General features: G+C 29.8%; 1 protein-coding gene across 2 annotated transcripts in view; it reads left to right on the forward strand.

The window, feature by feature from the left end:
• Positions 1-16,871, forward strand: part of LOC123293765 — a 98,375-nt gene that overhangs the window by 21,245 nt on the left and 60,259 nt on the right. The window contains exons 3-5 of one of the 2 annotated variants that reach the window (XM_044874670.1): positions 13,548-13,922; positions 14,736-14,789; positions 16,598-16,831. In XM_044874670.1, coding sequence (XP_044730605.1) covers positions 13,548-13,922; positions 14,736-14,789; positions 16,598-16,831 — 663 coding nt within the window. The remainder of the gene's footprint in view (positions 1-13,547; positions 13,923-14,735; positions 14,790-16,597; positions 16,832-16,871) is intronic. The other variant, XM_044874671.1, reaches the window with a different exon arrangement.

Genomic DNA, 16,871 nt, shown 5'->3' on the forward strand with positions numbered 1-16,871 from the left:
TAAACAGTGATGTTTACGAAAAAATGTTTGAAACAAAAGTTGTTAAATTTTTGATAAGGAACATTTTTTACATTTAAACTTTTGTTCTATCTCTAACGGTTTACAAGATGGGTCCTACGGACCCAAGACCCAATTGACCTATGATGCTCATTTACGAACTTGACCTCACTTTTTACGTCCTGAGTACGCTGTAAAATTTCAGCTCGATATCTTTTTTCATTTTTGAGTTATTGTGTCCACAGACGGACGGACGGACGGACGGACAACCGGAAATGGACTAATTAGGTGATTTTATGAACACCTATGACAAAATTTTTTTCCTAGCATCATTATTTTTAAGCGTTACAAACTTGGGACTAAACTTAATATACTATGTATATTTCATACATACATGGTATAAAAATATGGGTGTTCTGATTATTAGATTTGTATAGAAGAAGTTATTATAAAGATGGAATCGTCAGAATTGGTTTCCAAGGTATCTTGTGTCTTCGGTCTAATCTTAGGTACCTTACTCATCGAAGACGTGGTACCAACTCTATTGAAAGCGTTTATTGTCAATTTAAATGAGAAGATGCATATTGCTAATGTGTTAGGTATTTTGCTGATTCGATTAGATTTATTTACGATGAGAATACTTACAATTAGTGTTTAAAATCCATTTTTATATTTATTTATTTTTTAACAAGTGATGATGCACATTAAACAAATTCCGCTGACTGCTCATTAACTGTACAGATTGGTTCACAAAAAAGTACTTGTCTTGCTTACACCGTCATAATAATAATAATAATAATGGGGTTTAACCTCGGTTTTTCAGATATTCATCTATAACATAGACCACCCACATCAATATTTATTTGAAGAAACTATATCTAATTATAAAATTGAATTTATGCTCCATTAATTATAATGAATCAGACTTCCGCAGTCTGGATTCGAACCCGCAACCTCCCAGTTAGTAATCAAACAATTCAAGGCGATAGGCTAGAAATTTATCCCTAGTTCAATAGACCAATGAATTCTCTGTTCCCTCCGTATGAACAACCATTCACCGTAAGGCGAGTCCTTTCTGGACAAGTGATGTTATTTTAAGCAGATAAAACTTGCGGCTTCCCCGCAGTGATTGTTCCCAAGATGTTGGATCCAAGGTTTCGAACCCTAACATTTTAAACCTGGCGCCTTGCAGCATGTATGGAAGTTTCATCGTCCTGCATACAGGCCCTACAAGTAGGATCATCAGATATTCCCATGAAGATGGTAGTTGAATCCATAATGTCCTGCCAAGAGTCCTATCACCCTTCTTAATTGTGTGGCTAGTTTCAGGCGAGCACAAGCTTTTTTCTTGTAGCCGTCTTGATTCGGAAAATTACGTATCATCTTGGTTTAAGAATGACAGACTTAGATCTTGACAACGACACCGCTGCTTCATTTCCTTTACAAAAGAGTGGCCTGGTTCAATGCCAGGTGGTTTAGTTCCTCGAATCATTCATAGATTATACTTTCTCCGTCATAATGATACTTTAATTTTCAAATCGACAGGCCGACATCTAGAACAAGTTATATAAAAGTTTGTAAAAGAAATTTTTGATGGTTACTACTTGGTATAATTACAGTTACATAAACTAAATGTTTGTGATATTAATTAGACTCGTTACATATTCCATTCGTCTTTTTATATCAATATTGTTTTTAAGTGATCGCATCGCATCGCATCACATTTACATAATAAATTGTTTAAGTAAATGAGTTTTAAACAAATGTTAATTAAGATAAATAAGAATTAATAAATAAAACATTGTTATTTGTTATTATTATTTTTAGAATCTCAACTTAACTAAATTGACTTAGTGACATCAATATAGTTATTGAGATAAAATCTTAAAATATTTACATTGACATTGTTTTGTACGATTTGTACAAATCGTGATTTGAAAATTTCCTTGTTATTTTTTTCTAACCTAAACAAAATTTTTATCTTTTTTCAAAAAATTAAGTTGCGAGTATATTTTTATTACCAGCCAACCTTAGGCATTAAATAACAGGGTTCGAAAATATCCGATATTTATTAAAAATATCAAAATATCGGATATTTTTTATATATATCCGATATATATCAAAATTTTGATATTTAAAAAAAACTAAAATGTTTTAAAGGTTTTATTTACTTTAGGCACTTCAAATCAGACAAATGAAACCAAAACATAAAATATTCTTCTAGATCAGGCAAAATCAATTAAAAAGAATAAAATTTTTATAAATAAAAATCAACTTTAAAAACAAAAAACAATTTTATAAATTGTTATTAGTCAATGGTCATACCTACACTTAGGCAACAAAACAATAAACATTACAAATAATAACTTTAGAGTATAATCAGTCTTTTAATTATCAAATCAATCATCAGTCATTCGTAATAAACTGTTAATTGTCAAAAAAAAAAATGTCGTTTCATAATTGTGCTTGGTTTGACTGCATGGAAGATAAAGATAGATCATCTTCCGATTCTGAATCTTACTTAAACTTACTCTTTAGTAACGAACTTTTTCTGACACGACACGATTTGAGCTTAGTATTAGTAGGTTTTAACTTTACTCCAATGCCATCAAAATTTGGGAAGTAGAAATACGGTAACAAACGCCAAAAATTACTAAATAATATTAAATTTTTTAAAATCATTTTTGTATTGATATATCATAAAAATTCACGTGATATATATCAATGGATATATATCATGATATATATCCATTGATATATATTCTCAAACCCTGTTAAATAATAAACTTATTTATATGTAGAAAACGTGTGGTAGGTATAGGTATTATGAAAAATGATCAATTAATAAGATAAAACCATAAAACACCTCTAAAAAGGTGTGTGTGTGTGTGTGTAAGTATATGTAATAATGCATACGTGTGGAAAGTCCTATAAAAATTATTAAATGAAAATTTGTTCGTGCTTTAAATAATGATCCTAAAGTCACCACCATATTATTATTATTATTATTGATTAAAATGAAGTAATTTGTATAAAAATGGTTTATTATTGTGCATTACCTAATATTACTATTTATAATTTTATTAGTAATGTGTTTGGTTGTAATACAGTCGTAAACAATGCGACGGAATAGTTATGAGAATAGTGTTTCTGTTCTGTATGTAAAACAATGTCGTTACATGTCTTGTAAAGCAAGAGCCCATAACGACCCGAGTTTCGTTACTTTATAAAAGCTGATATTATCTGTGTGTATGCCTCCAGCACACGTAAAGACGAGGAAATAACAACAGTAATTTCCCTTCGGAAATCGTTAGAGCGGCTCACTGGTAGTCTACACTTCGGTTTACAGGATTCGAACCCTGTTGCGCCATCCGCCATTTTGAATTTGAGAGTGATTGTATTTTTATGGAATAACTCGTTTATTTTCAATTTTACACGAAAAATAGTCATTACTAAATTTGTTTGGAATTAAATTTTCTACAATTTTGGTCCTTATCAATTATAAGGACCAAAAAATCGATCTAGGATCGGATCGATATTATGGGCTCTTGGACTACAACAAATATAGGTAACAATGAACTTAATTAGTTCATGAATTATTTACTATGAATGTAATCTTTTAAGTTTACGAAAAAAGGTTGGAACAAAACAGAAAAAAAAAACAACGAATACACGAAAAAAATTTCACTCTAAAACGCTAATACATCTGAACATTTCTGAATATGTTTCTTATTTTAAATTATTATTCGGACATATGAACGAATTTGTGAAAATAACTTACAAAATTGAGGCTATGCAGATCGTGGGAGAGGAGGGACACAGAAAGGGTGCTTTGTTAAATGATTAATACATACTTGAAACTTCGTGAGTGGCATTATCATTTTGGTAGCGAGTCTACCATACTTCTCTCTACGACGTTTTTCGAAAGTGCTGTGTTTTCAAATTAGAATGCTAACATCAAATTTTAGCTAACGTCCTGAAAAAAACGCATCAGGGATTTTTTCTTAGGCTATGACCACTTGATAACATTAATAATTATTAAATAATTAATTATCAATTTTATTAATCGAGAAATATAAGTGATAATTAATGCCCTAACTAATGGAAACCTGATAAAAAAATTGCAAAGAAAAGTTATTTTTAGAATTAAATTTATTCTATATTCATGAAATGAGTTTATAATACATCTTCTAAGAAAGCGTGTTACGGAGCTTTATATGGGAGTGTGTATGGGAAAATCTGAATCTTTGTGTTTATCAACCAGAAAATGGATTAAAATTGCAACAAAAAATTTGGCAAGTATTGTGAAAATTTTAAATTTCTGTGGCTTCGAGTATATTATATTTGTTTGTCTGTTTCTGGTTTTGTTATGTACGTGGAAATTACCATCTAAACATTTTATGGGCTATCATAATTACTTCATTTTTTATTTAATTCTATGGTAGAGTATTAATTATTACGAGGGAATTTTTTTATTTTTCTAGAATTAAATTACCGTAAAAGTTTTAATCATGTTTCATATATTAATTAAAAAAACATAATAAATCAATCTACCGGATGATTTTAAAACAACCTAGAATATTAAACGCGGGCAAGTCCTGATGTGATGTCATATCGGTATGAACCATAGACCATTAATTAATTCAAAGTAGACAGCTCTGGGTATAATATATCCATAGATAATAAGTATTTATATTTATTATAATTAGTTTTCTATGAATATATCTGTCAAACTTATCTGTGTTATTTCGTATAGTGATACCCATATTACGTCACCAAATTGGATGCCCGCGTTTTTGACAGTTTAGAAACGATTTAAAATTTAATTTTGGCAAGAAAGCGTGTGAATTTTTCCAAAATAAATTTTTGTTGGCTTTTTATTAGCAAAATCAACATTTTAAAGTACTTTTTCAAAAATAGTAGAATATCCTATTCCTCTAATCATCGAAGAAAAATTCAAAATTAAAGTTAATCTGGTATCGTTACACTGATTTAATTATAAATAAAACCTTAAAAGTATATTCTTTGAACTCTGTTACTGGAATACCTGGAAATAATGAAAAGATAAAATTAAATTTATTTTTACTTTATTCATTTGAACACAATATGATGACGTAATTTTAGCGTGGTATTGACGTAATAAAATGTTTATAATTATAGCGTATGAATATAAATAAACCCATATAAAATCATTGCACCTTAATTAATCATTAATACAAAATGATAGGTGTAGGTTCGGGGGCTTTCTTGTCAGGACATGGGCATGGACAATATTTAATCGTATTTCAAACTGAATTTTGATCCAAAAAGTATAAAAATCACGTTAATTTAATGATTGGATGCATAATTTCTGAGAAATCGCAATATTTGGATCGATTTTGGGTCGTATCTCAAAAACTATTCGACCAGTCAACAAATGCACACGATTTTTGTACTTTTTGGATCAAAATTACCTTATATACTAAGTTTTATCGAAATTGGACGTCAAAAAAATTTTTCGATTTTTTGAAATTTTTTTAAGGGGTACGTACCGCTTTGATAAAATCGCAAAAAAAATTTTTGTCGTGGAATTTGATGAAACTCGGTGGATAGGGTAATTTTGATCCAAAAAGTGCAAGAATCACGTTAATTTAATGATTGGATCCAGAGTTTCTGAGATATCGCAATATTTGGATTGATTTTTTGTCGTATCTCAAAAACTATTTGACCAGTCAACAAATGCACCCGATTTTTGTACTTTTTGGGTCAAAATCACCTTATAAACTGAGTTTTATTGAAATTGGACGTCAAAAAATTTTTTCGATTTTTTGCAATTTTTTTAAGGGAAAATTGAAAAAATCGAGAAAATCGTGAAAAAAATTTTTGTTGTGGAATTTGATGAAACTCGGTAGATGGGGTAATTTTGATCCAAAAAGTGCAAAAATCACGTTAATTTAATGATTGGATCCAAAGTTTCTAAGATATCGCAATCTTTGGATCGATTATGGGCCGTATCTCAAGAACTATTCGACCAGTCAACAAATGCACCCGATTTTTGTTTTTTTGGGTCAAAATTACCTTATATACTGAGTTTTATCGAAATTGGATTTTTGGAAGGGGTGTCCTTTGAAAGAGAGCCCTACCAACAATCTTTCGAAAACGGATTTATTTGGATGATTTCTGTCCGTCATTTTGGATAAACTTCTACGAATATTTTTGTAGAAAAAAGGGTAGTCAGACACCTTGACATCAGTCTTTTAGATGATAGGCTTGGCCGTGGACCTATGATAAATAAAAAAGATTAGCCTGTGTGAATAAAAAATATAAGTATATTCACTATCGTTACCTTACCTTTGACCTTTTATTGTCCTTGTAATACCTTTAATAATATCTGTACAGACGTAATCAAATCAAATTCATTATTTTTTTTTTGATGCATTTTTTACACGGAATTATAGATAAAAACTTCTGTTAAGTGGGTTTAATGAACTACACTAATCAAGGTGAGATAGGTCTTAAATTGCTGAAAGATTGATATTTTATACTCAATGAATAATTAGGACATTTATAAATTTAAAAAAAAAATAGAAAACCGTACATATATTTTACCAAGGTAAAACAATCCTAACCATTATTTCGAGTGTTATAGAAAGAGGATAAGCGAGAATCTTTATCAATCTTTTAAACTCAGCGAAGCGGGTGGGTATCACTCTAGTTTTGATATATTTTTATCAAGTTTAAGCTCAGTTCTTCAATTTTGAGCTCAATTCTTCTGTTCACAAGAAACAAAAATTCAAACAGAAGAAGTTTGGCAAAAAAGGCTCAAAATTGCTCAGAAACCTATACTTTTTTTGTATGATAAAACATACAAACGCTCTTTTCAATAGAAAAGAATGTTTTCTTGTGCCTCAAACACACGCTTCAGAATTATTTTTTTAACAAAAATTCCATTAATTAATTACACATTAAATCCCCGATTTATTTAATAAAAAATCTCTTACTAACATTCCATTATATGCAAATTCCAAGTACATAACCTCGATAAAATCACATTTAATATAAATATATAAATGTTAGACAATTTGGCGACATCATTCATAAAAATTTTCAACGGGGCCTAATTTTAAAATCTACGGACCATTTACCAATTTTAATAATAAATGTAAGAAATGTAAAAATGTTTTTCTTACAACTTTGTATGTTTTCTTATTCTGATAACAATAATTTTGTGCAAAATTTAAAACTTCATACTTATAATTATTATTAAAAAACTATTTAAAGAATCTATGAAGTGTAATTGAAAACATCTGGTCTCTGATTGGACTCACATGATGTGAGTCGTGACATATAATAAATTCTTAGAAAATGAAAGTTAATTAGTGTTTTTTCTTTGCCAATTTAAAATATATATATTTTTTTAACATTAGCATAAAGAAAAGTAATCTTTTGTGAAAATTTTTGTGGTTACCTACCACGAAAAATACATAAATCATTGTACTTATAGTTTTTATACCATGTACCTATATATGAAATATACATAGTATATTAAGTTTAGTCCAAAGTTTGTAACGCTTAAAAATAATGATGCTAGGAAAAAAATTTTGTCATAGGTGTCCGTCCGTCTGTGGACACGATAACTCAAAAACGAAAAAAGATATCGAGTTGAAATTTTTACAGCGTACTCAGGACGTAAAAAGTGAGGTCAAGTCCGTAGGACCCATCTTGTAAATCGTTAGAGATAGAACAAAAGTTAAAATGTAAAAAGTGTTCCTTATCAAAAATTAAACAACTTTTGTTTGAAACATTTTTTCGTAAACATCACTGTATACCCGTGAGGGCGCCAATTAGGCGGAAATTTTATAATATGTATGTACTATACTTGATTATCCGTTATGTATGTGTCACATGTTTGTATGTGTAATGTGATAAAGAAATCAACACTGACTATGCATGGTATTTCAAAAATTAATTCAGTCAATTGTTTGTTTTCACTTGTTTTATCTTATTATAATATTTTACTAACGAGCAATATAATAACTAACAGAGTTAATTGTTTAAATATACTTTATCTATAAATAATTTTTTGCAATTTATGAAAAATTCAGGTAAAAGTTGTTGGTTTTGATGAAAGATATATATAGAAAATATTTGGAAAATTTTGTAAATTAACAATTATATTCATCGTCACAAGCACAGTTTTTACCATTCTAATTGATATTACTATGATAGTACATATAGCTATATCACTTAAAATGGTAAAACACATGTATGGAACGCGATGGTGGATACGTTGAGACATAAACGAACTGATGATTCAACAATAACTTTGTTTATGTTTTGGTTTTATACTGTTTCAATTTTAAAACAAGTGAAAATAAACAATTGACTGAGTTAATTGTTGAAATACCATGTGTAGGCAGTGTTTATTACGCAATCGTTGGTTTTTTTTGCGTCATGAAAGTAAACAAAGATAGCTTACACACTAAGTAATACGAGTATCTTTCTTCTCACTTCCGCAGTGGATACGGTAATAAACAAACACATACATAATATATGTAAAATATATAACAATAGTTGTATTCATATGTGCGTCCACGGGTAAACAGTGTTGTTTACAAAAAAATGTTTCAAATAAAAGTTGTTTATTTCTTTATAAGGAACATTTTTTACATTTAAACTTTTGTTCTATCTCTAACGATTTACAAGACCCAAGACCCAATTGACCTATGTTGCTCATTTACGAAATCCATCACAATTTTTACGTCACTAGAATGCTATCAAAAATTTCAGCTTGATATCTCTTTTCGTTTTAGAGTTATCGTGAACGACAAACAGACGGACGGATAGACAAACGGACTACCGGAAATTGATTTTATGAATAGCTATACCAAAATTTTGTTCGTATCATCAATATTTTTAAACGTTACAAACTTGGAACTAAATTTAGTATACCTTGACATATTTCATTCATATTCGTGAAAAATGCGGTCGAAACATCATTTATTTCCTTATTTATAATAAATTGAATGTCAGTGACTTCAGTTATTTTAATTTATTAAATAAATAATGGGAAATTTTTTGGAAAAAAAAATTTAGAATTAATTTGATTTACAACTAAAAATATAATTTGTGTAAAGTTTTTGCATGTGTGTCTTTTATTAATTATTTTATACTAAATAACAGAATTTGTGTTTTGTGTTGTGAATACACATAATTTTTCCCATTTCTGTTTTACTTGGATAGTTCAATGAAAAGTGGGGGTATACTACTACTTATATCATTTCCCGCATATTAATTTTACTATCATTCATATTCAGTGTTGGTAGCGTACTCTCTTAGTTCATTTTATTAACACATTAACAGTCATAGTTCATATGAATTGTCATAGATGGACAGGCGTTCTTATTAATACAAGTCTATATAAAAATTTTTCTGTTTTAAAAACAATATTTAATTTTTAATCAAATTCTGATTTTTAAAAAGTTCCTAGGAGCTAGTTGGTCATTTTCTAAATAGTGAGTTCGGTGCAACACAATATTGTACAAATCTATATATATATATATATATATATGGAAGCTGACTGATCGGTCAACGCACAGCTGAAACCGCTGGGTCTAGAAGCCAGAACCCCTTTGAAAAAATCGGAAAAAAATTTTTGTTTTGATATTTGATGAAATTCGGTGGATGGGGTAATTTTGATCTAAAAAGCATAAAAATCACGTTAATTTAATGATTTTATGCAGAGTTTCTGAGATATCGCAATATTTGGATCGATTTTGGGCCGTATGTCAAAAACTATTCGACCAGTCAACAAATGCACCCGATTTTTGCACTTTTTGGGTCAAAATTACCTAATATACTGAGTTTTATTGAAATTGGACACCAAAAATTTTTTTCGATTTTTTTCAATTTTTTTAAGGGGTACCCCTTTGAAAAAATCGAGAAAATCGTGAAAAAATTTTTGTTGTGGAATTTGATGAAACTCGGTCTTTGGGGTAATTTTGATCCAAAAAGTATAAAAATCACGTTAATTTAATGATTGGATGCAGAGTTTCTGAGATATCGCAATATTTGGATCGATTTTGGGCCGTATCTCAAAAATTATACGACCAGTCATCAAATGCACCCGATTTTTGTACTTTTTGGGTCAAAATTACCTTATATACTGAGTTTTATCGAAATTGGAGATAAAAAAAATTTTTCGATTTTTTGAAATTTTTTAAGGGGTACCCCTTTGAAAAAATCAAGAAAATCGTAAAAAAAATTTTGGAATTTGATGAAACGGTGGATTTGGTAATTTTATGGTTATGAGATAGAGTAAAACTTTAAATTAAAAAGTTGACGCTCATAAATAAAAATAAAATTGGATTTTTTTTTCTCTTATAGAATAATTTGCCAATAAATTAATTGAAGTTCCAACTTACCAGACATGAATTTTAAAGACGGATGTGTTAATTTTAACACATTTATGTCCTTATATTAGTAATTATTGCATTAAATTTTTAGTTACTTAAGAATAAGTTCAGTTTTAGTTTTTAGTTTGTTGAATAATGCTTGAGTATTTGAGTGTGTTTAAAACAAGGGTAAGAATAAATAAAAAAATTTGTTTTCATTAAGAAAAACCGTAAACAATTTGTCAAGAAATCATCCGGAATATTAATTATCTTATTTTTAGTTATTGTGGAGGTGTTTTTTATGCAAATTAATTTGCTCATACGAAACTAAATATAAAGTTTGTATAATGTTTACAAATTTATTTTATGATCGAATCAAGATCAAATATAATATATGTGAATAAAGTGAATGTAAAGGGGTCGATTTTGAAAATCTCCAGTTTAACAGCAGGGGTCGTACTCACACGGCTTCAGTACCACACCGATTATGTATTGCCAATTTATTGAGTATATTTTTTTAGTTTAGTGAAGGCCGGAGAAATGCATTCTGGCAATTCCAGGAAAAGTGATAATCACGCAAGGAGCCTTCAAATCCAAATTTGAGTTAAGAGCCTGAAATGATTAGGTTAGGTTATATTGGCTGCCCTTGAAGGACACACTTAGGCTATAGATTTACCACTTTTTTCGCTGATAATTTCATTTATCAACTCCTCAATTATTTTCAGAGGATGAGCATGCTTCCTTCATGCATATACCATGCACTACACCAGTCCATCAAAACTATTAATTAAATTAATGTTTCTTGCGTCAGTGGTAATCGAACCCGCTACCCTAGGCATACCGCGAACGGAATTGGTTACACCTTAGCTTAGAGCTTCTAAAATCAAAACCGACGTTAAATGATGTTAAAAACCACTCACCATGTTTATTAAATAGTCGTTTGCATTTAAACGTGAATTGTACAAACAAGTAAATACATGTCATCTGTGTGTAATTATTCGATGTAATTATTACGGATGTCAATAATTAACAATTCGTTTTAATTAATGTTTTATATTCATATTGGAAACATCATTTTTTTTTTAATTATATACAATCAATCTAAATATATCTTGCTTCTTAAGCAAATTATAAGCATTACTTTGGAAATCGTTCGAGTAACTTTGATATCTAATTCTACGTTGATACCATGTATATGTATATGAGATATATCAAGGTATACTAAGTTTAGTCCCGAGTTTGTAACGCTTAAAAACCGGGCTTTTTATATATTATTTTATCGTTCAAAATTAGCTGAAAAAAGGATGAATCATATAGGTTATCCTTTTCAATTGGATATTTCTATATCAAAAAATCTAGAAAGTGTGTTAAAAAACTATCTAAAATATTTAGACAATCTTGTAGTTTATAATAATACCATCAAAATATAAGGTTGTCGATGATATAAAAACAAAATTTTAATTTAATTATAAGTTCATCGAAGATCCATTATTTGATGAACAGAGACGTCTAAAGTATTGATGATTGAAGAGCGATATCTATATTATCAAATTTATAAGCATCACTTGCATACAGTATATTATATATTTTTGTGGTATTGTAAAGCCAAAAATAACACATTATTTCACTACAAATCATATATTTGGTTTATATGTATGTACCGTGCAATAAACCAAAACTTTTTTACAATACTGTATAGAAATATATCTCCTTAGAATATTCGACACGAATTCAAATACATTCTATATAATCTTAAATATATGTCAAACAATTTTCTAAGTACGTGCAACGTGTAAGTATGTCAAGCAATAAAATTGAAAAATAAAATAGCATACCATAAAGATTCACCACATAACTCCACTCCCTATCTATTTAAACCATACGATTATACTCTACTATGTGCGTGTGCCATTCATATATGGTGCGGTATTAAAAAATTGAATAGGAGTATTCCCTCTGAAAATGACGCCGTATTGTCCCGACATCAGAGACGCCAATATTGTTGTCTTTTGGCGTCATAGTAAAATCATCAAGTCCGCGCATTCGATTTAATGGTGTTTTATTTAACTCCTTGCATTTCAAAACACTTGTTGTCTAATTCTACAATCAAATGAATGATTATAAAAACTACATTTCGATTTGTTGGGAAGGAATATAATAGCTTTTTAATTGTATTGTTAAAAAGCAATTATTAATTTAAAAAGTTTAACGTGAAGTTTTTCTTGTGATTTCATATACTTAATTTTATCGTGGTTTTAAGTGCAATAGCAGTTTTTTTTAGTTGTTTTTAATTTTGAAATTATTTCGCTGTTTCAAGACTGTTTAGCCGATTTGATGCTAACGAATTTGTTAATAAATTTAAATATATTTTTCTATTGGTTTTTTTACGAGAGCTTTGCAAATTTTGGTTATTTCGTTCAGATTTTCACATTTTCCGAACGAATATGTCCATAGTATGTCCAAATTTGCAACATCTACTCTCTCCATTAAATTACTTGAAATAAGAGTTTCTATACTAGTGTTATATCAATCATGTAATATGTATTGCATAAACTAATTAAAAATTAAATCGAAAATTAAACGTGCGAAAATTTCGTTATAGATTTAGTAACATCACTTTGGAAGTTAAGATATAGATTAGCAAATCCTTGTATTAAATGAATTTTTGAATAAATTTCCGTGATTATGTAATAATTATGTTATTATTTAATTAAGCAAATAGTGGACAGAGTGAGCTTTGTATAGATTTGAGTCATGGCATATGACATATTTGTCAAATTATTTTATTTACTTTGAAAATTTTTTTCTACTTTATTTTCAAAATGAAGATAATTATTTGTGTTTATTAAAAATTTGTGGTAATGTGATAAAGTGTGTGATGCCTGTGGGGTACACATTTTTAAATACTTTAGTGGAAACAGCCGAAGAAAGTTACTTAAGTAATATATTACAAAATTTAGACGAGGAGGTAAAAAATTGAGATACTATAATTTTTTTTTGGTTTAATTAAATTTCAAATATTTTGGATTAGGTTTTATGAGAGGAATACAGTTGCACTGGCCAATGTTTACTGACTAAAAAACTTTTATTTTAAATAAAAACAATTGAGTATTTCTTGAACCGAAAAATGATTTAGTCCTTTCCATATTTTAATTAGAATATTTTTTTTTGTTCCAGGAACTTGGATCTCAGCCATTACCGACAATAAATGTGACAGAAGATGTTGACAATCAAACACGTCCACGTTCCGGTAGCTGGGGTTCAAATTCACGTAGTAGCAACAAAAAGGGTTCCGAAAACTCATCAAAAGAGGATGGTATTAATAAACAATCCTCTTCCTCAAATAAAAATAAAAAGAGTGGAAGTCGTTCGGGATCAGCATCACGATCCAGTTCTCAGGAACGTCGTAAATCTGGTGATCGTGATGATCAAATGCCAAGTCCGTCACGTAAACAAAATATATTTGATGCTTTTCGTCCTCGTTCGAAATCGGATGCTAGCAAAAATAAAAAACAAGGAACACTTATGTCTCACATGAAAAGTGCTATGCAAGTAAGTACGAAAAATTATTTCCTGTTTTATTTAGTTAATATTTTTATTCTCAGAAAACCCTTCGTCAGTTCAATCGAGTGTAGTTTTTTTATTTCGGTTAAGTTCGTATCTAGACTACATGGGAACTTTCAGGGCAGTTTTAGTTCATAAAAGCTAAATTATCCAAATTAAACACGCTGGACCATTTTAGCTCGTGAAAGTATAGTGTCAAGGTCATTAATCTTCTTTGATCATAGAATGATCTTGAAAGTTTATTTCACTTTTCAAAAAAAATTTCTGAAGCTTCCATACCTTTTATATACTTTTTCTGTTACTGCCCGGCGCTCATACAGCAGCGAAGGAAATGGTTTGGTCCGGCCATAGTCGAACCAGAAGAAATAAGGAAGCTCAATGCTAGGCAGATCCTGGGTTTCAGTACATCAGTTGGTTATAATAGCCACTGAAAAGCGTAGCGGGGATAGAGTACACGGGTCTATTTGGCTAGGTGCTCTGAACCATTGCATCGAGGTCCGATGCTCGAGCATGGCCCGCTAACCTCCATACCCATACCCATACCCATATCTAAATTGACTGTTCAAGTAACTCGGAAAACAAGGTCTAATCTAATAACAGACCATGATGTTCCCTCATCAAACTTTGCAAGTTTGGTTTAAGTTATTTTCGATTGGTTAGCTACTAAACAAATTATTAACCATAATAGATTAAAATGGTCCATTCTATACATCATCATTATTTCTTTATCGGCAAATTTTTGCTCTTCTTTACAAAATCATCAAAATTGTTTATTTGATTTCTTTTATTATATAATTTTAGGTATTATTTTCGGGTAGTTCTTCACCATCACATGAAATGCATCGTACTGCAACAGTAAGCTACTCAAATTTTAGTTTAGGGGTCAAATAATATTTTACTAATTGTATTGGAAGGATTGTCAGTTGATTTCTTTATAAAAGCTTTGTTAAAATTGCATCGTTGAATATTTTTGGTACCAACTACGAGATTTTACCGTAGTAAGCTTTAAAGCTCCCAAATTTATGATTATATTTCGTATGCTGCTGCTTGCACCAACATTTTGGGTAGTGATTATTAACTATGAAATATCTCGTGGTGAATTAATCGAAATCATTTTTAATGCTCCATCTAGAAGAAAATTTACTTACCACGATAACTTTATTTTCCTCAAAAATCAGAAAGATGAATTCTGATGTATATATATTCAAAGATAATTTAAAAATTTCAATGGTGTAATTTTACTGGCATTTTCCAAAAGAAACCAACTGCTGACCCATTACTAACTTAAAAATGTCAAAATGTCATGAAATTTAAACAATAACTTCTCAAATTTGGGTATTCCTAAAACGAATAAGTAATTAATTATTAACTATGACAAAGTCATTGTTTAAGTCGTTTTTCGAATCGTGTGTGAAGTTTGGGATTAATTTGTAATCAAGTTTGGGATTAAATGTTTGTTTTGTCAAAAAGCATGAGGTATCTAATGTGTTAGTTCAAATAGACATATTTTTTTAGGTAGGGTAAATTGTCAAAAAAAATATCTTCAAGTTGTTATCGAAAACCCTTTCGAGATTTATCTAACAGAAACTTTTAGATATTACTTCACTTGAAAAAATATTTTGATAACTTTCTGTCCTTGCGAAATTTATTTACTCAATTTCAGTATTATTTAGCAAAAAACTTAATTTTTTTTGAAAATTGCTCTCCGTAAGTTTATGCGAAAATCCGTTATGAGGGTGATTGAAGTTTGTTTCGAGATTCGTTAAAGAGAAAATATGATCAATTTTTTTGTTGAATTACCAGTAATCTTTAATTTATGGGGAATCCTTCATATGTTTCATTTATTGCAGAAATTTTTCATCATTGCACACCCGACCTCTTTCATTGATTTAGAAATTGAAAGGCAGAACTTGACCCCAGTTTAACTCTGTCTTTCTAATTTTGTTAAACCATAATTTTTATTCTGCTGGATGATACAGTAGCACAAAAAATTTTCTGAGGACTGTACCACATAGCAGTCGCGGTTTTAGGTGCGGAATCCTTATTTTCGGTTACGGAACCCTAAACTCGCACTTGAAACATTGCTAAGAACACTCTCGATAAAACTATTACTCAAACAAATCATCCGTTTACGATTTACGATGTCAGAGACAAAATCACAAGTATACAGACACTTATGCACCCCTCTTCAGGGGTTAACCACTTCGTGGTTCACCTCACTCTTTTGATGATCAGTCATTTCATAGACCAATGGTGCTGTTTTAAAGATTTAAGCCAGCTTATTTCTGCCATATTGATTGCTTGACATCATCAATGATTTACCCAATGTTCAAAATCCTAACGTAACAGGCTTTCATCACATCTTGAATGAAAAAAAATCGGGATCTCTACTTCAATTTTTCATTCAAGTAGATTCAATTTTACTGATCTGCGATATACATTCACATAAGTTACATAGTCTACCCGTCAAGTTGAAATTGAAATTACTTGTTGGCTAGATAAATATATCAATTTTAAAATTCAAATAATTCAACTTTTTGTTTCCGTAGTTATAAAATAGTTGCATTTCATGGGTTGTCTTTGTAATTTTTATGTTTTATTTGTTAAACAAAGTCTCAAATACAAACTAATTTGGACTTAAGCAATTGTAATGTTTGTTACAGCACTCATTTATGCCCATACATTCACGGCACCATCATAAAGTGGCCAAAGATGGTTCAGCTCATCCTGTTATACGTGATGCAGATAATTCAGATCCACAGTATTATCATACTGTGACAGCGGCTGTGAGTAGACCACGTGGTGATCCATCCAGATCACCGATGACACGTGTTATGGATATATTCCGCAATCGATCACATTCAACGGCTCAAGTGACGGAGGATAAACGGAAGAACGTAAGTCTTTTTATTATATTTGTTATTTTAGATTTTACCT

Source organism: Chrysoperla carnea, chromosome 2 (assembly GCF_905475395.1).
Source record: "Chrysoperla carnea chromosome 2, inChrCarn1.1, whole genome shotgun sequence".
NCBI classification, from domain to species: domain Eukaryota; kingdom Metazoa; phylum Arthropoda; class Insecta; order Neuroptera; family Chrysopidae; genus Chrysoperla; species Chrysoperla carnea.